Source organism: Prinia subflava, chromosome 17, assembly GCF_021018805.1.
Source record: "Prinia subflava isolate CZ2003 ecotype Zambia chromosome 17, Cam_Psub_1.2, whole genome shotgun sequence".
Lineage (NCBI taxonomy): Eukaryota > Metazoa > Chordata > Aves > Passeriformes > Cisticolidae > Prinia > Prinia subflava.
This window is the reverse complement of record NC_086263.1, coordinates 16,321,568-16,347,412: the sequence shown is the minus strand read 5'-3', so window position 1 is coordinate 16,347,412 and position 25,845 is coordinate 16,321,568. Positions and strand designations below refer to the sequence as shown.

Sequence of the window (25,845 nt, the reverse complement as noted above, 5' to 3'; positions counted from 1 at the left end):
GCAGTGCAGGTGCAGTTACAGCAGCTGGTAGCAGAAGACAAAGCAACTTCTTAGCTGGATACCTTGGGGATCAGACTGCTTGCTGCTTTCTTGTGTTCTAATGTCCAGTTTCTGCAACACTGCAAAGTTGTGGGTGAAGGCAGAACAGTCATATGAGAACTAGTGTCAAGAAGGGAAAACCACCTTCACTCTGCAGGAAAGAGGGACAAAATGTCTGAGATGATGCCCTGAAATGATACACCAGGTATGCTGCCAGCAGTCTATCAGCACCAGGAGATGGTAGTGACCTTGATTTCCAATGTGGTCTGAAGCTAGTTGCAATGGTGTTTCCACCCTTTCAGTATGTTTCCAGGGCAGAATTCTGCCTGTTATCTATTCAAGGAAATGAGGCCTTGCAGCTGTGCCTTTCCCTTCCCCTCCCCTCATGTAGTTCCTGCCTCCACCTCCCAAAAGCAATTTTAAGACATTTTAACCAGAATTTGGACAACACTGATTTTCCAAATGCTCTCAAATGCTTATTAACAGAAAGACAGATGATTGACTTTTATTGCTAAAGCTATCACCAGAAATTCATATTCTGGGATTCACCTCAGGATTTGGGGTCCAGTTGAACACACAATAAAAAGATAAAATTTTCTCATAAGAATTGCAAGGTAAAATAAATTATTTGATAGATACCACTGAGACAGGAAGTAGTACAAGCAGTTGACAACATCTCAGCATGTGGGTAGCCTAGATATCATCTAGGTTTTAGAAACTGTCAAACAGAACTTTACAGGGAGGCTTGAAGAATGAGGTTGATGTAGCCCAAGAGAATTGTAAGCAGTGCCTTCAATGTGTAAGCAGTAGCATGGAGGATGATTAGGAGAAGTAGATTTAATGATCTCCTGGGAGATGGAAGCTGACATCATAGAGTTAACTTCTAGATGGGGAAGTGAGAGAACAAGAGGACAAGAAGAGGCTGTCAGTTACTTTAAAAGTGGGGACAAAAAGCTTATGCTTGATAAGATACAGAGATAGGAGAATTGTATAAATATAATGGGCTCAAAGGGATGGACACAAAATAGGATTTTTGCATCTTTCACTTTTGGATGACTACAAGTAAGATCAGTTTTACAAAAGCCTGATAAAACATGGAGTATCATATAAGAGCATGAACAAGGATTTCACATGGAGATATGTGCACAAGATTCTTCAATATACTTGGATATCCTTTGATACATATGATATTATATGCCAACCCACAGCAGATGACAGGAGCTCTAGGTTTTATTCTACTTCTGACATCAACTTCTTTATAAGGTATGTTGTTTAATCAATGTAATTTTTTCTTGTTGTAGCTCATTCACATGGTCTTGTATGTTCACCTAAATCTTAGAGGAAGTCAGAAGCTTCAGGCTCTGATTTGGCAGTGGCTCTGGACTCTTTCAAAATGTGTTTTGCTCATTCTCACTGCCAGGGCAAGATTCTGATGTTGACAAGACACTCGACAAGGTCTAGCAATGCATATTTGCAGCCCAGAAACCCTGTTGTGTCCTGGGCTGCATCAAAAGCAGCATGAGCAGCATGTTAAGGGAGGGGATTCTACCTCTCTATTCTGCTCTTGTGAGACCCCCACTTGCAGTACTGTGTCCAGTTCTGGGGTCCTCAACATAAGAAGGACATGGAGTTGCTAGAGCAAGTCTGGAGGAGCCCACAAAGACGATCAGAGAACTGGAGCCCCTGTGCTATGGAGACAGGATGTGAGAGCTGGGCTTGTTCAGCTTGGAGAAGAGAAGGGAGAACTTAGAGCCCCTTCCAGTACATAAAAGAACTATAAGAAAGCTGGAGATGGGCGTGTGGTGATGGGGCAAGGGGGAATGGCTTCCAACAAGCAGAGGCCAGGGTTACATGGGGTACTGGGCACAAATCTTTCCCTGTGAGGGCAATGAGACACTGGCACAGGCTGCCCAGAAAAGACATCCCTACCCTATCCCTGGAGGTGTTCCAAGTCAAGGTTGGATGGGGCTTGGAGCAACCTGGTCTAGTGGAAGGTGTTGCTGCCCATGGCAGAGGGTTTAGAGATCCCTGCCAACTGAAGCCATTCCAGGATTCTGTGATACGAGTGGTGCACAGTGGGAGCAGACACAACAGATATGGACCCTTGAATGCCTAGTTTCCATTCCTTACATCTTAGCAACTAGTCATAAATCACCTGCTCTCCCTTTGCCATAATCTTTTCCTTTGCTTACATCTCTTCCAGAGGGAGCACCAACAGGCACTAAAGAAAGGTAGGACACTGACTAACACCTACAAAGTAGAACAGTGACAGGCAATAGTATGTCTGTACCAATAGGTACACCCCTTCATCCACTAAGATTACCCAAAGAGCAGAGTCTTCAGAGCAAAGACACTTCTGGTCTTCAGGTTCCTAGTTCAAGAAACAATATAGAATTCCACATTTAGATTAAAAAAAAATTTCCATATTTTAGCTCAGTAGATGTCCCCTAACATTACATACTGGAATGCATAGAACAGAAATAAGTTAAACTGTCTTACCAGCTCAAAAGAAATGTCCCTTTTCACACTGCTTCTGTCCCTTGATAGTTTAAGCTGTGTGGTTCGATGATCAGGCAGTAGCAGCACTGGCATAATAAAGCAGAGCTTACTGTGCCTGATTTTAAAGATAATCTCAAAAACCAATGAAAAACTGCTCCGATTATCAGATTGAATTAATGTAGCTATATATGTAATTTCTCATTAGTCATGGAGAAACAGGAATTTCTGCTAAAGGGTTAACTTTTAAAAGGCCAAGTAATCTGCTGAATAGAAAAGTATCTGCTTGCAACTTGTATATAAATAGGTCAACAAAAGAGCCTTCTAAGTGACCTAAAGCCATTTTCTAACCCTGTGTTGATGTAGGGCTAAACTGCTTCCACCCAAGACCTGTACCCAACTGTGTTCAGACCCCTGCAGCACCTCGAGCTGCCCTGTCCTGTACTTCTTCCACAGCCAATTGCTGCACTGTGCTCCAAGGGCAGCTCCGGAAGCAAAGGCAAACAAGCATTGCAGTGCTTCCTTGTCCTGATCCTAGAGTCTGTAAGGAACAGATCTTCCCATGCCCAGCAACAATGATGCAATGGCAGTATTACAGCCAGGATCCATCAAGTCAGTCCTGTACATGGGTCTAGTGCCACAGAACAGAAAGAGAGAAGCAGTCAAATAATAGACTGAGTCAGCTTCTGGGGCCAAGAGACAGGGAGGCAGGGGCCTTGCAGAAATGGAGATGAACATTTCCAAACTGGTACATCAGAATGGATTGTGGTGCTTCTCCCAGTACCTACTTTTTGACCCTATCATTTGTGGGGAAAAAAAAAAATCCAAATTAGAACTGCTAGATCAGGGACATTTGCCGTTTGCTCCTAAGAGGCACTGAAAACCCCCCACCTCAAACTCCTCCACATCCACAGTGATAACTCACTGACCAAAAGCTTAATTGTTAAACCTCGCTTCAAAGGGAACAACTTCCATTATTTTAATACCCTCGTGTCACACACTTGTTCACGAAGTCTGCCTCCTAGGGTGAACAGAGAGAACTTCCAGCCCAACATAACACCACACCACCACCTTCTATCAGATGTACAGCCAGATAGTGTTCCAATAACAGAAACAGTTCATTCAGCAGTTCTGGGGCCATCAATACAAATGGAAACAGACAGCACACAGAACTGAAATGTAAAGGGCCCCAGAAAAACAAGCAAGTTTCTCTGTTAAGCAGCCTGGGGTCAGTTATCATAGTGTAGTTTTTGAAGTGAAAAGAGCTGTGAGGTGAAGCTGCAGAAAACTGTGCTGAGACCAGCAGAAATGCTTCTGTCCAGCACACATTTGCATCAGCACGATCACAATGCAAGCAGCCCTGGTAGGACAGTGTGGGGCAGTCAGCTCCTCAGGGCAGTGGAGATGGGGCAATCCTCTGCTGCCTTGTGGAGGGCACGTGTGGGACCAGTAGGAACAGGGAGGATGTATCAGCACATGGAGACAACATCTCCCGTGACTTATCACAGCAGATGACAAGAAAAATGGAAAATAAGGAGGGATGAAACCAAACAAGCTACTACATCTTACAGCAGTACCCAGAAAGCCATTGAGCTAGGGATGTATTGAGGGAGTAATAACAACATGGGCAAATCTAAGTCATGTAGGTCCAAAATTAACACAGCAAATACCACAGTGGATCTGAACAATCAAACCAGAGGATGTGGATGCAATGCAGTACTGTCCCAGAACTCACCTAGGAAAAAAGCAGCTTCTCTTTGCTGCAGTGCTCTCTCCTGTTTAGGGAGCTGTGGGGTTGCCTGTAATCTCAGGTGAGAGAAGGGATGAGGGAAGGGAGTTTATTGCTATCAAGGCAACAACAGATTATTACACTGGAAACATGCATCATTCACCACAAATCTTCTCTAAACATATAACCTTCTGGAGCCAAGCAGCCTATGGGTTAGTAGCACTATGTCTATGTAAGATGAAGGTCTTCACAATCAATCTCAGTATTACAGTGAATTTTTAAGAGAGTTATCCTGAAAAAATCAGAGATACAGAGATATGAGAGAGCAAAAGAGATTCACAGTTACAGTGCAGTTTCATATTTGGCTTTATTAGCTAGCAGAAATTGCTCAAAATTTGTGCTACTGACCTGTTAACTGCAATAGAGCAAGTCCAAGGCAGAAGTGGCAGGCATATCTAGGTAGGACAATGTTTCAATAATTTTGGTATAGTTCTAAAAGCTGCTCAGTTAATATGCTTGAAAAGTGGAGGGAGCAAGTTTGACTCAATAGAAAAGTCTGACAGCAAGAATTTGTTTAGAATGATATATATTTTGAAAACTTTTCATTTGTTGATTCCACCTTGAAATTCTTTGTGAAACCTGAGTTGTGCTTGGTCTCTAGTACATGCATTTCTGCGATGATTACATAAGAATTAGTTTTCATCCCCAGGACAGGTCTGGAACCCTCTGTAATTAACAAACTACTACAGCTGAGTTTAAAGAGCCAAAGATAGTAAAAGGAAAAGTAACATGACATTGTTTGGAAAGGGTGGGGAAACGTTAACATAGCAAACATGCTTGCCATGGGTTTTGATTCAATTGTTCCATGTACAGCCAAACTCCCAAGTCATGCGAGAATATCAGGGAAAATAATTTAAAGTTCTGTACTCTTTATAGGGTTACTGCAAAAAAATTTGTATATCTAGAGAAGCAAAAGGAAAATTTTCAAGGTACAGTTAGTTTTTTTCTGACATTTTTCTGAAATCAAGGGAGGGTTGATCTATGATTCTAAAAAAAACCAAAATCCAACAAAACTCAGGAACTCAACAACAAATTTGAGACATTAATAGGATAAACAGGAATAGAAACCGGCATATTTCTGTGTCAGTTTATGCAATAGAGCTTACACAAAGTAAACTTTGTTTCTCTTCTGCATTTTGCTGACACTTTGCTCCTGGCACACTATGGAAAAGGCCCCACACTCATCCAGGCAACATCAAAATCCTTAGTTTGTCTGTGTCTCACTGACAGGGCTCTCAGAGCGACAGGAGACCCACTGCTTGACATAGCTCCGTGGAAAGTCTTGCCCCTCCTGCTCAAGAGGGACGGCCCCACAAGTGGTCTGACTGTTTTGCCCAAATTCAGAGTCAACTGGACTTCCACAGTCTGAGTCCACAAAGCCACTGTCAATAGTGTCCAAATCTACACAGATCAAAGGATAACTGTCACCAGGCCTTGTACTGTGAGGGAAGAAGTCATAGAAGCCTTCACTGTAAGAAACACTTTCACCATCAGGAGAAGGTAGAGAACCTGGATTTTCCAAATCCCACTGATGAGGCTGCAAGCAAAGGGCTTCTAGGATGTTCCCCACCCCTCCTTCCACTCCCCTTTCTCCTTGCTGGTTGATTGGAACACATGTGCTCCTCAGGTGGTCTGTGGACACAGAGCCTGAAGCAAGTATTTTGTCCTGTGTGCTCAGATCAGCCAAATGCAAGTCACTGGATATCTTTCTGTCTTCCTCATCAATGTTAATCTTGGGGTAACCAGGTTCTCCAGCACTATCATCTTCCTTGTTGGTATGCTCATGCTCCCTGTACACATGGTTACAGCTGCACTGGCAGTTACAAGATGTAAATTCATCAGCCACAGTCACTGTATCAATTGACAAGTGCCCATATGTCTGGTCCTCAGTCCCACCGTTACTGTTTACACTACACCACGGGGACTGGCTACCATGACCTGGGGCAGTCAGGCAAGATGCACAGGGCTTGAAAGGCAGATTCTTTCTCAGCTCATGCAGCTCCTCCTGTGGGGTGCTGTTGGAAGGATGCATGGTATAAACTTCTAGGATTTCTGGAAGGACTATTCCCCATTCAAAGAAATCAAAGGTCATTTTCATATGGGATGCACCAACCCACTTCTGCAGAAAAGGAAGCACAAGGAGAGAGAGGTTAGCATCACAAGGTTTGAGGTTCTACAGAAGTAACCAAATTTCTTATGCTTTTAGAGGCTAAAATCAAACTCTAAAATCACTGACTCATCCAATATAACAGGAGGATGCTGTTATTATGAGACACAGGCAACTGCAGGAGAACTAACTGAAGTAATAATTAGCTCTGAGAGGTTTGCATGGCTTTGCAGTTTTCTCTGGCACTCCCATCAAGATCCCAGGCTTCAGAAATCACATTAATTCAGCTCACACACTGAGACAGCACCTACAGAGAATAAGGAGCATAGACGTAACATAAAGGTCTTCATGGCACTGAACAGATACTGAAAAGCTCTGATTCTTATACCTGAAGAGGTTTGGTATTCCTTTGAGATAGATTTCCCCTTCTACTGCCCTAATGAAAATCCCTTGGTCAGGATAGCATGATGGCCTTTTAGTCTGTCATGTGCTCCACTCACTTGTGTAGCCCATTTATACCTTAAAATCTCCGTTATGAGCCATGTAAAGAGGTTTGAAAAAGGGAGCAGGGTCTGGGATGCATGCCATCTTCTTCCACAAGCTGGAAGAGAAAAGAGAAAGGCTTTGCGGTTAAGCATGCATTACAGATGCAAAGCAAGGCATCTCCAGATCTACTTCAAGCAACTAGAATCACCTGCCCAGCCTTGTGAGTTAGTAAGTGGCTGAGGTTCCAAGGATGTCTTGTGCTTCCAGAGCCATCAAATAGCCTTTCTTGTGAACCTCACTGGAGAGGAGGCCTCAGCACTTGCACATACACATTCACACTAAGGAAAGAAGTTCTAGATTTTTCCTTCCTGGAAAAGCACCAAATGCTAGAAATGCATTTTCACTGAGGCTGGGCTCATTTGTGGTCTGCAGGCCAGAACTCTTCCTTATGCAATTTTTCTGTGAACCTAGGCTGTGCCAGCCCTATTGCTGTACCAGCCCAGCCCTCCTCCATGTCAGCACCCCAATATCTCTTCAAGGGTATAAGAAGCCTCTGAGAGAGACAGAGGCCTCCAGCCAGCACTGAGGGACCTATTTTGGCTTCGGAAAGGGGCAGCTAGCTCTGGCTACTGCTTTATCTGGCAACTGCAGAGCACAGACAAGACCAGGAGAACAGCTCAGGAGGCTGTGTGGCCCTTGCTTCATCCCCATGTGCCTGCATCTTGTCCCAGCCTGCTGAACGGCAGCAGAGTGCCACAGAAAAGCAGGTCACTCAGGGCAGTACATCAGCCAGTGACCACTCTTGGCTGTCTCTCACAGGCCCATAGCTGCCCACTTATAGGTATACAAGACTCAAGGAAGACTGCATGTGAATACCCCATCTTTAACAAGATAAAATAAAAGCATTAACTCCTGCCTCCTGAAGCATTCTTACCTCTGCTGTTTGGCCAGAAATGTTGTGATTGAGGCTGTGATTGCCACAATAATAACAAACAGCAACAGCCATTCCATACCTGCTGTCTGTGTCACTGCTGGAGAAAGAGACAAGGTCATTCAGGCTCACCTTGCATTTATATAATCAATAAACAGGAGATGGTGTGGAGAAAAAGAGTTTTGGGAATGGAACGTGTTGTCAAGCATTGGAATGGGCTGCCCAAGGAGGTGTTGGAGTCATTATTCTTGGAGGTGTTCAAGAGACTGGACATGGCACTTAGTACTGTGGTCTAGTTGATAAAGTGACCATTGGTCAAAGGTTGGTCCTGATGATCTTGGAGGTCTTTTTCAACCTAAATGATTCTATGAGACACCCTTAATTTCTATCCCAGATCCTCTTTATTGGGATATTGAGGCTGTCACCTGGTCATCAGTACTCCAGACAGGTCTGGTTGAGGGTGCTCAGAGATGACTGCATCAATGAAAGGAGCAGTATATCAGCTGCCCCATGACCTGGCTGCACCACAGATAGACACCAAACATAATTAGGACAGGACAGCTCCTTGCCACAAAGACCCCCGGTGTTTCTGACTCCTGGTTTAGGGACACCTCCACAGATGATCTGCGAAGTGAAAGAGTGCAGCTGATTAGAGACACGTGTTGATAAGACTGCTTAGTGGCTGCTCTCCATCTGTGATGAAAAGGAGCATCTTTGAGATCCAGAACTCAGAGATAACTTAGCAAATGGAGCCTGGCCCTGCTGCCACTGCACCAGGTAAACTCTGTAAATACTTCAGTTCAAGCTGCAGATCAGGGAGAGCAGGGAAGCTCAGCACGTGCTGCTGGCATTGGCCACAGTAATTTTGTACCTGCTCTATTGGAGCAAAGACTCCTTATTTTCATAGCCTCTGTTCCACCATGATGAGGATAAGTGTACTTCCGTGTATAAAGTACTGTGAACTCCCTGCAGAGTGGTGGCTACCAAGCAAAATACCCATGCTCAGCATGACCAAACATCAGAGTTCAGACACAAAACTCAGGTTTGAGAGTAGGATCCCTCTCCCCTCAGCTGAAGACAACACTAAGACACAGTATAGGAGATCTCCCCCATTTCTGAAAGCTGCAAGCAGGACCCTGGACATTTGACACTGAGAAAGAAGCTAGAGGCAGCACTCCTGCAAGCAGTATTCAAATGTATAGCCAACTCCACCAAACACTCTTCTTTTGCCACACAGGAGAACATCAATACTGAAAGCCCAGGCTTGGTGTTCACATCACCAGTAAGGGAGCAAACCATACCTGCCTTTACTGGACTGCTTAAAATTTGTTCTAATTAATTAGATTTTATTAAATTTCTGAAAGCATTCTCTGACACTGGTCTAGTTGAAATGGCAAGGAGATCTGGCAGCATGTACCGGCAGGGCTGGTTTTCAATGACAACGGAGAACTCCATTCACTCCAAAAACCACCATAGCCACTGTCCTCCCGGGGTCTAGCTCTCACTTGGAACTCGTACTCAGTGTTCGCCTGTAGTTCCCATGGCAGGATCATCAATGTCCGTTTAGCTTCATGAACAGCTTTAGTCTTCTGAGTCTGTGAATGATTAAACACCAAACACTAGAGTGACTGCTCTTACTCTGCTCACACTGCTGCACAGTAAGGATGCTTGCAAAATAACCTTTTCTGGTTTTGTGTTGTTTCTGCAAGGCCATGCTCTGACTAGTTAGCAGCTGCATGGAATGCTGGGGGAGCCTTCCAGGCAGGACAGCATAAAAATCAAATGAATTAACAGCCTTCCTAAGAGGATGTAATACTTCTCACACAGCTTCTGCTTCTCAATTAATTCTTGGGATTGCCTGTTTTTAGTCCAGTCAAGCAGAGAGACATTTTTTCTAAACCATGAAAACCCTTTTTTCCTACCAGTGCCACTGTCCTGGTTGTGCTGGCCTCCTCTTTTCTGGTATACCCTACTTGGTGGTAAACTGACATCTCACTTACCTCCCAGCTGTCCGCTCTTCTTTTGTAACGCAGCTGATACTCCAACTCCTCATTCAAAAAGTAGAAGGAAGAGTTCTGGTAGATGGTTTCCCAAGAAATACTGTAACCCTCTGAGAACAAAGCGGTCAGGTTGAATGGAGGCTGTGGTTTTACTGGAAGACAGGATGGCGTTACCTTTCGTAAGATTACCGCAGTTAAGAGATGGCCCAACATGTTATCAGCAATGCAGACTGAGTAGGGAACAAAGCTGCCCTGGCAGTGGTGGGCCTTCCTACACTAGAGAACATCCACAGCATTCCTGCCCTCAGCCATGCACAGAACCTCACATATGAGGAGGATAATGAAGTCAGGACCATGTTTCTCTGAATATATCTTCTGCTTGTCTCTGAACCTCCTCATTGCCTATGGGGAAGGAAAGATAGCTCACAGGGCTAATAAACTCCTGGGAGATTATGTAAAACATAGCACATAAAGTCAATCAATATTTATCAAATTCACCATTTTTGTACTTACTGTTGTCTGACAAGTAAAAGTCTTTGGAAAGCACGTGCTGCCTATCAGCTATCTCTGTAACATCCACCTGGACTTTGGTATCTGCCAGGAGTTCAGTCATGTCCACAGTGCATATGTACTGTGTGTGGCTGGTGTTCCTTGACAATTGCAGGAGACTGCAGGCAGCCACAGTATTTTCCGGATCTTCCTCAGGAGCCCTAAAAAAGGCAAAACGAACAAGTCTGCATGGATCACATGCTGTAGTTGGATTTTTGCTGAACCACCAGGCACAGGAAATGATGAAAATGAAAAATCAACAAGTTCGGATAAAAAATTATCTTTGAACTTCAATAGATTTCTTTTTTCCCTTCTACTTGCTCAGCTTAGCATCTTTGAGAGAAATAGGAAAGTGTTTCTGGAAAGGAAAGGTGCTCCTCAGGGCTACACAGCCCAAGACTGTATCCACTTCCTTGCTGAGGCAGAACAGCAGCAGACTGGACAATCTGTGTGAGCCCTGCCAATGCACACAGGTGAAAGTTCACTTCTAACAGCAGCAAAGGGCAAGATGTTCCCACAGCAGCAGAGAAGGCAATGTTAAGGAAGCTGGAGTCAGCACAGCAGTCAGCAGCAAGAAGCACAGTCAGCAGACACAGGAACCAGGGGTCATTTGCTAGGGAAGAAGTTAGTTTGTAACTGGAGTGCAAAATACCAAGTAAAAAACCAACATGACAGTAAAAACAGGACTTCTACCCAACAAAGAGGACAGAAGGTAGCCACTCTGCTATGGCCATGCAGAGGCTCCTGTAACTGGATTTTTCTCATCCCACCAAGACGTACCATGTTGCAGTGAGATTGTATGAACCGGCACCCAACTCATCTCGCAGGATACAGGACAGGGTCTGTACATAGTCCACGAAACAAGTGAGGCTTTCACAACACACAGCTGTAGGTTTAGAAAGAGAAAACACAATATCAACTTCTATGATAAAGCAAGAAGAACTTCGTATCAATATATGCACTTCTCAGGGTTCTCACTAAATCTGAAGGGAACAGACCAGTCTCTGGAAACCACCCTCCCTCCTGCTGAAAGTCTCCAGTTTTGGGACATAAGATGTGTTCCAACTCTACAGGGTAACAAGTCACTGATGGCAAGGTAAGTGTCAAACAAAAAACTATTAAAAATGCTGTGGCAGCCAAAATCAGGAAATGCCCAAATTGTGACTGAATTTTCAGAATTATCCCTGTCCCCTCTCATACAATCACTACAGCAGTCACATATTTCTGCAAGAGTCTTAGCTTATATGGCACATAGAAGAGGCATGAAACCCAGTAAGAAACAGTAGTATATTCAAACATTTTAATGATACCACTTTCTAAATTGCGTACTGTTCTTTGATAGTCTAGTTTTCATTGTACATCTACATAGCACTTTGCATATTTTAAGTGCTATTTTAGTAATTTTTTCTTTGCCATTCTCTTTTCTGTTTTCTAAAGCTTGATATCTGCAGAATCAATACTTTTTATGTCCAGCTCCAGAACCTTTTTCTGGAGTATGGACACAAAAAGTATGTTTTTCTTTAAATTGGGAATAAAAAAACTTGTAAATTTGTAGTTACTATAATTTTTGTAAAACATTCAGATAAGCACAATTTATTAATTACAGACTTCTCAAGAGAACTTGAGAGGCAACTGTAGAACTTGCACTCATTAGGAAAATCAAGTAGTTTTTTGAAAGTGGTCACAAAGCAGCATTTATATTCTTGTACTCATTCTGCAGGAGCTCTGCTCACAGAGCAGTATCCAGTATGTGTTTTATAAAAGTACAATTGTCCTGTACATAACACACTTATCTCCCTGGATTTCAAGGCAGGCAATATAGTAGCACAGTGAGAAGTGTCTGCATTGACAAGTCCCTTCCTGAGAGCTCCTTGGGTTGACCAGAATTACCATCATTACACTAGGAATGGGTGAATGAGGAAAGGCCTGTAGGAGATGCAGTGTGCCATGCTGGTTCAAACCATGCCTACTGCAGTGACCATTCGTTTCTGACATGTAGAGTATCACCCCTTTTTGATAGGAATAAAATTATCATCTAGGAAAACACTCAAGATAGTTACATCCATGCTTAAATCAAGCATGGGTCCTCCCCTACCATAAAGGCTGCTCCCAGTCTCCTGAGAACATACTACTTTGCTGCTGTCAGGCAACCAAACCCTTTGATGCTAACCATGCTGCGAGCTCACTTCCCTTTACTGTTCTGCTGCTTTCTTGGTTAGAGAAACTACACTCCCTGCTTCCTCCTTCCCTGTTGCAACATGCTTTATGTCCAGAGTGTTGTTTGCTAATGTGATATGCTCAACAACACCAATGCCCAATCTTACAGCTGAAGCTGTACACAGAGAACTACCATGGAATGCAGACAGTGTGTGCAGTGTTCCACCCTCCAGACCAAATGTCTGTCCACACAAACAAGCTGTCTGCGTTTACAGCAGTGCAGCCCCCTTCTAGGGTGGGGTAAATTCAGAGGAAAACTAAGTCCAACTTTTCCCTGCTGAAGTCACCCATCACAACATTTACTTCCTAGTCCTCACATATCAGAGCAGAGACAACTCTCCCTACACAGCACTCATATTTGCATACAGGATCCTTCTTAACCCAAAGAGTTAGGATGGTGGCAGAAGAAATTTGGGGATGTTTGCAACAGATTGGTTCCAAGGATGTACATATGATTTTTTTTTTAAAGCCTCATTTTGACTTTTCAATTTCACAATGACTTCAGAATTCTGATCTAAAATTTTCATTACATTTTCAAGTTTTATTTTGAACCCTCAATCAACTCCTCTGAGGGCTTTGGACCAAGCACTGTTTACAGAATCCTGAGCAACATACTTTTTCTCTTTTTTGCCTAACTTTCTTTTGCTAGAGAAATGGGGTTAGAAATCTCTTGCATTCCTTTAGAAAGGGCAGCAAGTATTAATAGGTTATTAAGCAGCAGTAATTAATGTTCTTCTATGCTATTATGTTAATTAGTCAAACAGACTACCATTCCTAGGTAGCTGGTAAGTTGCAAGGGTATCTTTGGGCAAGAATCTGTTAACAAAATTAGGAGGACAGCTTTTTACTGGGAAAGGAATAATTAAGTGTCCTAAAACCAGTTCGTTAGATCTAGGATGAAATGTCCGTCCTTGGCAGCTTCAGAAACAAAACTTGAATACTTCTAACAGTAAGGTCTACTTTGATCAGAACTGAAATTAGCACATGGTAACTCCCTGGCTTGCATCACACAAAATTCAGACCAGACATCACAGTGGTCCCCTATGACAGGAAGCTATAATTTGGAATGCATCTTTTCTCCTTATTTAGGTCTGGGGCAGATCCAATGCTCTGCCTACAAGCAGGAGGTAAGATACTAAACTTGCATGGTTCCCTGCAGACAAGGTTGTCACTACCTTTTTCTGTCAAGCTGATCTGTTCAGAAAGTCAGCTCTGAGTCAGCTGGAGTTTGCAGTGTGGGTTGGAACCAGCAAAAAAGTGTGTGCGGGGGGTGACTGTATGCACAGTCCAGTTCTAAACAAAGGGACTCAGACTAGGAGAGGTTCACTCCACTGACCCTGGCTGACCAGCTAACAGCAATCCTGGGGATATCCTGTCTCAGCCACCAGAACCTTTTCTACAGCAAAGGGTATTTTTGTTGGGGGAAATCCTACTCTAATGTCACTAGGAGACGTTTCAGCGCAAGGCAGGCGCTACCTCTGCAGGCTCTCTGCTGGTGCTGCTCCCCAGAGCAGTATACAGCCTGGCTGAACTCTGCCCCTATCTTCCTGTCATAGGGGACCACTGTGACATCTGGTCTGAATTTTGTGCACCTTCCTGTCTGCCTGTCTGCCACTCATTACCGCATGGAACTCTCTCCCCTGGGACCTTATCTTGTGCTTGCTGTCCCCTGGCAACCTTGTGCCATGCACATCTCATCAGAGCCAGCACATATGGTCACTGAGATAAATCCTGTGGGTGTACAACCTGAAAGAAATATCTGAGGACTTACTGTACTGAAATAAAAGGCAGAAGAAAATATTCTGGAGCCACTGTTTGTTCCTCATGGTGGTTCTCACTGGATGGCCTGGGGAAGAAAAAACCAAACCAAACCAAAAAATCAACCACAAACAAGACTCCTATAATCAGTTTAAAGCTCCGTTCAGACATCTACTTGATGAAGACTCAGGTGGAATTAATCTTGCTTTCATTTAAACATCTAAAAGTAAAGTGCCTTATTTAGACAATTAATTTCAGCTCTCCTGAGTGTATCTATTCCATCGACTAAGGGGGTATGACCAACAGCCTGCCAACTTGCCATAAGCAAGGTCAGTGAAATCTTTGCTCTTTGCCAACACATGCACAGAGAAAGCAGCAAAGTGACTGCAGCTCGGGCTAGCCAGGCAACAAGAAAGACTCTTGAGTTAATTGCTAACCCCTTTTTTCTTCACTACTATTGCAACTAGTAATGGCTTGCCACTAGAAGTGACATTGCTGCAGATTAAACAGCTATGCAGTGAATTAGCCAAACGGAGTCTGAATATCATTGTGGGTCTGTGTGAGGAAAGCTAGTGAGAACTCATTGATTTGGCCTACCCATAGTTAAATAAGCGTGAAATATCTAGTTAAGGGACTCCAGAAAGACAGACCAGAGAAAAAAAAAAAAGAAAAAAAAAAAACAGACTCCCATGTAGCATCCAAGAGAACAATGTACAGTACTGACTGCAGGGAGAGGATGCCTTGATGGTTTAGTGAAGAGACACTACAAGAAAGTCTTCAGAGAAGGTAACAGCAGGATATTTAAAACAGAGGAAATGACATCACATTTCAACCCACAGCCCCTGCTCTAAGACAAAGCCCTCAAGTCATATAATACATTTAAAGCTGTATTTTCACAGCACTTAAACATTTATAGAAACACATGGATGTGCACAGAAAGACTTAAAATGTGCTCCCTCCAGAGTATTGGCTGTTGATACCTGGTCCAGACTTCAGCACAGTTTTCCCAAGCTATCATTAAATGGGACAAGACTTTGGAGAAGCAATGTGTATTATTTTGGGGACATAGTTTCACTGAAAGCAAGTTGCAAGGATGCACAGACAGCAGGAAGGATCCTTATGCCACGACACATAATCTGATCTACTCTTTTAATTTAAAAAACCCATCACCCCTTGTTCTGTTGCAGCAGACTCTGCTAAAACATCTGTCCTTATCTTTTTTACTGTCTATCTTTAAATAATGAGAAGTTGCAGTAAGGTCTTCTCACAGCCTGCTCTTCCTCAGGCCGGACAAGCCCAAGTCTCTCAGCTTCTCATACGTAGCAGAGGTGCTCCAGCCCTTGAATCATATCTGAGGCCTCCTCTGGACTCACTACAGCAGCTCCACATGCTTGTCACATTGGGGGTCCCAGACCTGAAGGCAGAACACCAGGTAGAACACACTCAAGAGAGCAGAGTAGAGGGGGAAAATCCTCTCCCTGTATCAGCTGCCCACACTGCTGGGGAAGAGCCCCAGGACACAGGGGTTTCTGGGCTACCAGCACACATGGCCTGCTTATGGCCAGCTTTTTATTCACCACTGCTCCCAGGTCCTTGTCAGCAGAGCTGGTCTCAATCTGTTTGTCTCTCAGCCTGTATTCAAACACCCAGGCAATCCCTCAGCAGAGAGAAACTCATGAGGCCCTAAAGACTTGGGGAACATTTGTGGTGTTTAAAAATTTCCAAGGCTTATTCAAATAATGAAAGAAAAACAAATTTAGCAGCCACCAGAAAGCCCCTGCAGCCTCATGTGAGCTCACAGACGTGCTCTCAGGGTGTCACTGCCCAGGTGAGACCAGCAAGACTCACTCTGGAGTTGCCACAGACACTGTGTCACACCCTGCTGTGGGAGCAATTATGCAGCTCCTGCCCCTTCTTTCCTGCCAAACAAACCCTGCCCCTGAAGCACTGTTCCAGCTCAGCAAGGAGCCCCAGGCACCCTGCCATCCTCCCTGACCTGTTGCCAGTGGCAGGGCAAATTCTCTACCTTCATATCCAGCCCTTCTTTCTGCAAGACATATTGCCTTGAGTAAACACCTTTTCTTGAGCCCTCTGGTGCAAGCTCTCCAAGTTTTCTCTGTATAATAACTTCTGTCATTACCACTACTTCTGGTGGTGCAGTCCCTAGTCACTGAGATACAGTCCACTGTCTAACTCCACCTTGTGATCTCACCCATCTTCCACTGCTCTTCTCCAAATCCTCATTCCTTTGAGGAAGGCCTGCTGTTGTCCTGCCATCTGGAACCTGCTCACTTGATTCATGCTAAGACTGGCTGCACCATGAGCCCATCTCAGCATCACTTGGTATTGTGACTGTCACAGTCTTGGCCACCGTGGAAAACAAAGAAAGGCGACTTGCTGCCAGGAGGGATGGATGGATGGAAGGAAGGGCGGAAGGAAGGGCGGAAGGGCGGAAGGAAGGAAGGGAGGAAGGAAGGAAGGGAGGAAGGGAGGAAGGGAGGAAGGGAGGAAGGGAGGAAGGGAGGAAGGGAGGAAGGGAGGAAGGGAGGAAGGGAGGAAGGAAGGGAGGGAGGAAGGGAGGAAGGAAGGGCGGAAGGAAGGGCGGAAGGAAGGGCGGAAGGAAGGGCGGAAGGAAGGGAGGAAGGGAGGAAGGAAGGGAGGAAGGAAGGGCGGAAGGAAGGGCGGAAGGAAGGGCGGAAGGAAGGGCGGAAGGAAGGGCGGAAGGAAGGGCGGAAGGAAGGGCGGAAGGGCGGAAGGGAGGAAGGGAGGGAGGGAGGGAGGAAGGAAGGGAGGGAGGAAGGGAGGGAGGGAGGAAGGGAGGGAGGGAGGGAGGAAGGAAGGGAGGGAGGAAGGGAGGGAGGGAGGAAGGGAGGGAGGGAGGGAGGGAGGGAGGGCTGGGCCCTCAGAGAGCTCTGCAGACCCACCACTTATTTCAGAATCCAATTGGCCTCTGATGCTTCATATTCACAATATTGCAGTAGCTCCCTGCTTTTATGCTCATTCCTGCCTAAATGAACAGACCAATGCAAGGAAAGTCTTTGCTACTTTTACCTATTGGACTGTGGTTTCTTTCAAGGACCTTCCCTACTTTCCTTCCTCTTCTCAGAGAATGGTACCATCAACCTGAAGGGACAGGCAGGACTGAACAGGAAAAAGTCAAAGCAAGAAGCCCAAGTAGCTCACTGAGTAGATGTCTTACAGAGTTACCTGAGGCTGCCATTACACAGTTGGGATAGGTTAGCATACAGCCTTGTAATCTAGAAGGAAGATTCCTGAAGAAGGGCACAGTAGCAAAAATAAGAAAACCAGTAGGATCTGCTAAAATAGCTGAAACAAAGGGACAATACTTTCTCGACTGGGATCCCACTGTCCCATCTCTTACCTTTGCCTCTGCCCATAGATTAGTCCAACATTTATGTCCTTCTCTTTCCCTTCCTCAGTATGGTAGGAAAGGACTGTGATCTCTAAGAGCACCATAGACAGTTTCAGTACTGCTGAAACTGTCTGACCTCCTGGCTGTGCTCCAGATTGTTATGACAAGACATGGACAGACAAGACCTGTGCAGAAGAGCTGGGAAAGCTGCAGCTCTGGAGCAGCGTCTTTGTAGTCTTTGATGCCAAAGACCTCATGACTTCAATGAAGATGTATAGCAGCCCTAATTCTGAAGCATGCTCCAGCCAGGCCCCTTGCAAGCTTCAATCCCAGTCTATTATTGGGACCCCCACCCTTCCTACATCTCTCCATTTGTTACACTCTTCCCATTTGCTTCCATCTGTCAGCATGTGATTGTTCACCTGGAGGAAAGAATGGCAGTGGGCAATGAGCAGAGGTAGGAACTTATTCCCAGTCTGGCATTAGAAAAGTCTTTTCTACCTCATTTCATTTTCTCAGTCTGTGAAATGGGGACTCTGAATCAGCTTCATACACCCTTGCAAGACAGACGCTTCTTATAAAATGTCAAGCATTGTACAGCTGCCAAGTACCACTTGTGCAAACTCTGTAGTATCCTTATGAGACCACAGCAATAAAGCTGAGTAGCCATTCATAACATACACATGTAAATGATGCTACAAGTTTTTAATATACCAGAGGATAGGAAATAGGACCAATACAGACAAACATTTATGAAGATTATTTTTGTTAAGGATCTGGAAATATGATGCTATAAGCTGCCAAACATGGATGCAGCCTAAGCTTACAGTTTGAAGTGTTTCCAGGAAATGTATGTACTTAAAAACAAAACAAACTCCCCCTGCCCAAAACCCCAAAACAACAACAAAATGCCAAAAAAAAACCCCAAACCCAAAACAAAACTAATTAAGAGCTCAGTTTAAGGAAGAAAAAAGGGAAAAAAATGGTATTTCCAAGCATGAGAAAATGAATTTTTGCACCCAAGCAAAAAAAGTGGAAGACACAGTCCACCAGTTATATGCCCAACCAAACAAGCTTTCTTCTTGAAAAAAAATCATTGTTGATGCACACTGCCATCTAATCACAAAGCTGAAGCAACAGGGAGAAAACGGGGTGCTCTGATTGTCCAGAGGCTAGGAGCAATGACAGCTGGGGCACAAGGGCCACATCAGCTATAAGAAACATTTACAGTGAAGTTGCAATATCAAGCAGGAGCAAACTGGCAGCAGGGAAAATTGGTGGAAATATGGACATTACCTGCCCTGTTCTGTGCATTTCAGCCCTCCAACACTTCCATGACCAGCCTGGCTAAATCATTTCTGCAGCTGCAGACCCCGCCTGGGGAGCTGGGAGGCAGGTGGATCTCTTCAGCACTAAGAGCAAAGCCTACTTGTGCACAACCAAAGGCCGTGGTGTATTGGAATACACAGCGATAAATGGAGATTGACGTCACCACTGTATCAGTATTACTGTGCTAACAGAAGGATGTGGTGAGAGGAGGTGATGAATTCTGGTCCAAACACCCACACAAGATTTATTACTGTACTGCTCTGCTTTCTTACATGAGAAAAGGGTGGGAGAGCTGGTAAAAACTCACAAGCCTCATATCTAAAAGGTCATAGTGAGGCTGGTGGACTTAGACTTGTGCCATGAGTAGGCATCAGTGTGAAGGTACTAAAGGGCTAAGCAAAACTGCACAGTACAGCATGTGCTACATTGGAGACAGTCAAGCACCACTGCATTCAGCTTCCATCCGTTCCCCAAATGGTCCCAGGATCAGGGCACCAGCACCAATCCTCAGGCCACAAGCAAGGAGGCCATCTGGCTCCTACACAGGCGAGGGGCTCTCTCCTGTCATATCTCATGCCTGTGACTTGTGTCTGGGCCGGGTCTCTTTAGATTGCAAGGCTGACACTGAGGGAGGGTCCATCAACTCACCTAATCATACCTTTAAAGGGGCTTCAAGGAAGCCATGCACACTCACTGTATCGTTGGACAAGAGGGAAATGAGCATCACTATGGAGAGATTTGGCACACACAGCACAGTGTGAAGGTAGGAGGAGCTAGGAGCAAGAACAAGGAGCTGTAATAACCCAAGAAAACCACAGGCTGAGTGGCTAACTCGGGAATTTCCCAGGCTCTTAGTAATATCTTTATGTTGTGAGGATAGCACACACCAGGACAGTGGTGTAGCTTTTGGCTCCTGATTACACAAGACTATCCAAAATGTGTCAATACTATTATTTGTGAAGAGGAGGGAGGGAAAAAGCAGCATGTGTGATCAGTCCAAAGAGTGATAGTCTGGCAGTCACAAGTCACACTACTTTTAAACCATGCAATAATATGCATTTGATATTACAAAGCTAATTTTAAAAACAAGAACACTGGTAGCACTGTAAGAACAATGGCTTTATAAGCATATTGCACCAAAAGGCCTGCTTTCTTCAAATTTAACTCATAAAAAGTGTAATTTCAGCCCAGCCTGCAGGAGTAATATTCACCAAGAAGCAAGCGTGAAGGGCACACAAGGGAAGGCTTGGTAGATTCTGCTATTCATGACCCAAAACCGTTTTGCCATTACTGGAAGAAGGGCAACATCTGTATGTATTTATCACCAAGAATACACATCAAAAAAACAACATTCAGAGCTGACAGTTCCTTTCTCTAGACATCAAACTAGTCATGCTTGGAGTTGTCATCTTCATGATTTGAAAAAAAGGAGAAGAAACTCCACAGAAACAATACTACCTCTGTACTTTCTTCCTGTCATAACAGAATTAAACCAATATCCCCAGCAGCATCAAAGATACAGACCTGCCACAACTTTAGGGTCAAAGGCACCATTACTGGCAGGTGACATTTAGGAGGAAGATAATTATGCATTACAGTAAGTAAAAAATGGCAGGAGAACAGCTGAGACATGAGTAACAGTGTTCTGCTGGAAGGGAAAGCAATAGAAGAAACCACCTCAAAGCTCAGGAAACAGGCTAAAATATGAATGAGCCAGGCAGAAAGCAGAGGTGTTAGTCAGCAAAGCAGCAAGTTGAAAAACACCAAAGCTCCACAGGTGGTGGCTGTGAGCTGACACAGGATGCTGCAGGAGAGGAAGGAGTGCATTGCTTTCAGTCTGGGGAATACTGAATGTCACCTGCAGAGACCCCAGCATCATGTCCTCCTGCCTCCCTTCTGCCTTTGCCAGTTACCTGTAGCCATCAACACTAGGATCAGCCTCTTGTTTTCCCCAATATCCATCAAGTCTGAACCCATACTGCATGAATGCTGTAGTAAGAGGATATCGCTTTGGCTCTAGCCAGAGGAAAAGGGCTTACCTTCACAGAGCTGTGGCTATATACGTCTTGCTCACATGAAAGAGACTGCACAGAAGCTTGTATCTTCTCTTAGGAAATCACCAGACACACACTGGTAAAGAGAAACAGGAATGACTGTACTTGTGAACTGTCCCTGACCATCTGAAACAGAAACCTACAGCTCTGCTCAGGCTCAAACCCAACATCTGCAGCTGCACCATGCAAAGCATGCCCAGAGCATCTCTGCACAAGGTCAGCAAGACTGTCATGCATTCCCACAGTGCTCACCTGAGTTAGCAGTGCTGGCAGAACTCCCTGCTCCTTCCATGCAGGTTGGCAGAAACTGACCCCCTTAGAAGCACCATCTTGTCCCCAGATCTCTGCAAGTGGAGATGCACCAAGACCAGAACTCTACTGCTGGTACACAGCTATTTATGGCAAGATCCTCATCTGCATCTCATGGAGCTCTGTTTTACCACAGCTATCAAAAATCAGCATGTCCCACCTATTCTGTCTGGCTGCAGCTCTTCCACACTTGGGCTGGTGCAGCAATGGAGTGTGCCTTAGGCAGCTTCCGGCACCTGGCATAGGGTGAAAAACACACCAGCTGTCTTCAGCCTCTGCTGTGGCAGCATGTGCAAAGCCAAGCAAAGGGCTCACACAGCAAGCTGCATCTGTAAACCACAGAACATGCAGTCCTAACACATTTAGTACCTTGTCATGTCACTGGCAGCAACGTACTGTGTCTTTAGGAGAAAAGGCAGGAAAGGAACAGCTTCTCAGAAAACCCACCCTTGTAGCCACCCTCCTCAATAAAATCTTGCTACACAAACCAAATATAGGAGCAGAACTGGAGATTTTAAGTTGTAAGAACAGCAAAGGCAGTTTGACCAGAAGTGGGAAGGATTCCTAATACTTCTGAACAAGGGTGTCTGTTGCAAGGGCCTGGCACAGCTCAGAATGAGGCCATGAAATAGTCAGCACATGCCAAACTGTGAACACTAATTCTAGCTGTAGTGGAGGAAACAAGGCATTTCATGGCTTCGTTGCCCCTGCCTCATGATGTGGAGGAGAGCATGCTAAGTGTTTCTGAAGCACCTCAGCCAGGCAATGGAGGGGGAAGTCCACTTAGCAGTGAACTGCCCTGCACAACCTTCAAGCCCAGGACCTGCCAGACATGTGCACTGGTCAGCACTTGCAGCACAGTACAAGCCAGCTCCTCCAGACCTCAGCTGGTTACTTACCACAGGCACTGGCTCCATGGCCAGCCACGGCCCATGCACACCTGGTTCTCACAGAAACTCTCTAGGGCATCAAAAAAAAGGACTGGGGACTGCTTATAAGGCTGAGCCAGGCATGGAAACTCTACTCCCAGAACGCAGTCCAGTGTTTTCTCACATCATTATAATTTTTGTTGCTGTGTGGGTGGCTCATTGCAAGTGAAACCAGCAGTAGCTGAGCTGGGCAGAAGCAGTCAACCTCAAACCCTTCAGCTTATAGCAAATTTCCCCATTTCTAAGAGCTGGGGAAACAGCAGCAAGTAGGAAAATCCCAGTGCTATGTATTACTCACCAACTTGGTAGCCTTCAATCAGAGGGCAAACACCACACGGTGATGAATGCCCTGCTCTTTACAACTGGGTAGAGACAGGATGAAGGAAATGGCTGATCCATCACTAAACTGGGACAGGAGCTCCTTAGGATGCCTGCCACACTCCGTGGACTGGGGCAGGTCCAGCACAGTAATCCCTCTACCACAGACAGACTGTGGCTCACAGGCTGCACTGTAACAACTTTTGCCATGACAATTGCCTCTCTGCATTCAGAATATAGACTCTTAGGCCACATGCACAGATGGTCAGTTTTATAGAGAGCATTCTGGCTAAGCGCAAAAAAAGAATAAAACAGCTGCTCCTCCCCTCATGCAGCTAAATGTGCCACAGCAGCCAGTTCCCCATTCTGTTCAGCTAGGGCTGCTGCCAGTTTTCCTTCCCTTTCAATCTTGCAGTTTTACTGAAGGGACAGTATGGACATTTCAATGTTGAAGAAAGACACAGGAGGGGGAGATTGGAAGCAGGACAGCAAAAGGGACAAATAGACCAAAGCACCTTTGGCCAGAGTTCAGCCGAGATGCAAAGTTCCCCTCAACAAACTTGTCACATTCAGGATGAAAGCACTCAGGATTTAGCAATCCAGCAGTGCTGCTGATAGCTGTTATTAGGCACTCCAGGCAAACAGGCCAAGGTATGGCAATTCATTAAGCTTTAACTTTGGTTGTGTTAGTGAGGTATCTGGAAGGTGCCCTCTTCCTCACTTGACTGTTTTTCCTTTGCTTTGGAGCAATCTGCTTAGAAAGACAACAGTCCTGCTGATGAAAACCAAACCAGTTTACTGGTCTCCCTGCATTTTTACCAGAAAATTCCTGCTGAGCTGTTCTTTGGCTTCTGACTTGTGACTTTGGTGCAGTAGGAGAGGTCTTGAGGGCTGTGGCCATGACTGTAAGGTCTCAGTCACAGAAGCGTGGTGAAAAAACCTAAAATTCCAGGTAATGTGAGATCAAGATACATCAGCACGTGGGAGCCTGGGGCAGACCTTGTATTCAGCAATCTGCAGAGGTGAGAAATGATCTGTGTGTTGTGTGCATGCATGGGCACACGTGCCTGGGCATTGCAAAAATAGGTAATAATAAAAATTACCTATTTTTTGTAAAAGCAAAAGAACATACAAAAGAACACACTTTGGAAGCGCCTCTGTCAGGGCTAGAACATAGACTGCATGAATCACATTCCCTAAGAGGTTTTCTACAGAAAATACATGGTTAGGAGAAAAACTATTCTGTCAGCCTCTCTTCATTAAAGAGTTTTGTCATATATTTCCATGGTCAGAGGTAAACCTTAGGGTTTTGGGAGTTACAATCCTCTCATTTAGTTCTCTAATCCTTTGATCCTTTGGCCCTATCATTGCAACACTTAAAAGAACTCGTTTTCATATGTAAAGTTTGTAGCTCATGGTGGGTGAACACCTGGACATCCTTGCACCCTGCCTCAACAATGTAGGGTCACAAAGCAACATGCAGAGGCAAGCTATTTAAAAAGGTGACCCCTCCTTCACCCTAAATTAACTTGTCCCTACCCCCAAGAACCTGACTCCATATCCTCAAGGTCCTGCTCTATACTAGTGTCTCCCTTCTCGTGTGGTTATAGTTAGTTTTCTCTGGGCAATGATAAACCTCATGATTGATGGATTTTGCCAACAGCTGATCCTTACAGATGCGTGTTTCCAAGGAGCCGACTGTGTTCAGAAGAGAAATGAAAAGAAGCCAAGCCTGTAGCATTTCTGCAATGGAAAAAGAGTGTATCTGAACTAGTTTCTCCTGAACTGTGAATACACCAGCTTTTTTTCTCAGGAACCTATTTCACTCTGGTAAGTCAGGTTGCTAGTATTTGGTAGGCAGGTGAGAAAGATGCAGAGGTGGAGTGATTATGAGCAAGTTACAAATGGCACTATACCTAGGCTGAAACTTGGCACAAGCCTTCACCTGCACAGGAGTCTTTCAAAGCAAATTGAAAAACCACTGAATATACGCTTACCTCGATCAGTAATTCCCTCTCCTGGCAGAAGCCCTCCACTAGCAAAAGGGACATGCCTAGAGGGTACCAAAGCTCCTCTCTTGGGATGGTGAGCTGCCTCTCTCTGTATAAGCATGCAGGCACAGGCTGGTCTCCAGGTGGTGACCTCAGTCCAGACCCCTCACTGCCAGCTCAAAGTCACAACTCCCACTCACCACCCAGGGGGCAGATCACCAGCCTGGGCTAGAAATCTGCCACTTGGAACCCACCTGGGTTTCACAGCCTGGGAATAGCTAAGGATGCTAGAAGTGGCAGGGCTAAAGGACGGAACATGAAACTCAGCTCACACTACAGCCAGGCACCATGCCTGTCACAGGGAGATGATGAGCAAGACTGCTGCCTCCCTCAGCCCCACTGTCTGTCTCCAGTTCTGGGTTATACAAAGACATAGGAACAGGGATCCTCCTTCTCTCAGAGTTAGGTTCCATTTCACCAGAGAAACACTGAAGGGAGGGAAAGGGAATAATAACCCCACACAGAAAGCCATGTTATGGAAATGTGCAGACTGGAGGGCACAGCTATGTGGAAGAAAAAAGCCAGGGAAAGGCAGAATGGAGGTGGTGCTCAGCAGATAAGCAAGTGCTGCAGCAAAGTTGGCCTCAGCAGACCTCTCCAGCCAAGCACAAGCCTTCATGGAGGATTTCATAAAGAGCGCAAGAGAGAGCACAGAGTAGAAGGGAAAGAAAGCACCACTGGTCCTCCTGCATAGGTACCTCTACTACTTTACCAATTTGGGATAGAGATTTGCAGTACCAGTTGCTGTTCTTAGCATTATGGTTTCCTTCCTTATGAATGGCAATACAGAGTTTTCTAAATGAGAAGAAATGTATACATTTCAATAGAAAAACCCCATTATTCAATGGTTCTTAACTGTTTTATGCCACTGCCAATATACTAAGGTAGAATTTACCATACTGAAATATATTAATTAAGTTGTAGAAAAGTTGCCAGCAAAACTTCTTGAATAATTATCCAACAAGAAGTACATAGTGCCTTTAAAGTGCAGGCTAATTCCAATTCTGACAGGATAAGAACAATAAGCCAAAAATATATTCTACGAAGGTAGGGTGTCGGACCACAAACTGGATAATTATTCTGGGAAGAAACGCTGCTTAGAAATCCCTG

At 44.9% G+C, this 25,845-nt stretch overlaps 1 protein-coding gene across 3 annotated transcripts; it reads right to left on the bottom strand.

Moving 5' to 3' along the window:
* Window positions 1–4,355: 4,355 nt before the first annotated feature.
* Window positions 4,356–25,790, bottom strand: IL21R (interleukin 21 receptor). 3 transcript variants are annotated; one of them, XM_063413967.1, is made up of 10 exons: window positions 21,381–25,790; window positions 21,114–21,204; window positions 14,386–14,460; window positions 11,178–11,283; window positions 10,362–10,558; window positions 9,849–10,000; window positions 9,266–9,443; window positions 7,852–7,945; window positions 6,951–7,032; window positions 4,356–6,443 (listed from the first exon to the last, which is right to left on the bottom strand). In XM_063413967.1, exons 3-10 carry the CDS (start codon window positions 14,438–14,440, stop codon window positions 5,529–5,531), a joined length of 1,779 nt encoding a protein of 592 aa, XP_063270037.1. In that variant the 5' UTR covers window positions 14,441–14,460; window positions 21,114–21,204; window positions 21,381–25,790; the 3' UTR covers window positions 4,356–5,528. The 3 variants fall into 3 exon arrangements, with proteins under 3 accessions (XP_063270037.1, XP_063270035.1, XP_063270036.1); XM_063413965.1 differs by having other exon boundaries at window positions 4,358–6,443; window positions 7,852–7,948; XM_063413966.1 differs by lacking the exons at window positions 21,114–21,204; window positions 21,381–25,790 and adding an exon at window positions 19,042–21,039 and having other exon boundaries at window positions 4,358–6,443; window positions 7,852–7,948.
* Window positions 25,791–25,845: the final 55 nt, after the last annotated feature.

Bases quoted from the DNA above. Each gene is read 5' to 3' on its own strand.
- IL21R (XM_063413965.1), bottom strand. From the start codon at position 14,440: ATGAGGAACAAACAGTGGCTCCAGAATATTTTCTTCTGCCTTTTATTT. The intron at 7,033-7,851 runs GTAAGAATGCTT...TTTCTCTTCCAG, and splicing joins TTTCTGGCCAAACAGCAGAG to CTTGTGGAAGAAGATGGCAT. The intron at 6,444-6,950 runs GTATAAATGGGC...CCTTTTCTGCAG, and splicing joins CTCATAACGGAGATTTTAAG to AAGTGGGTTGGTGCATCCCA.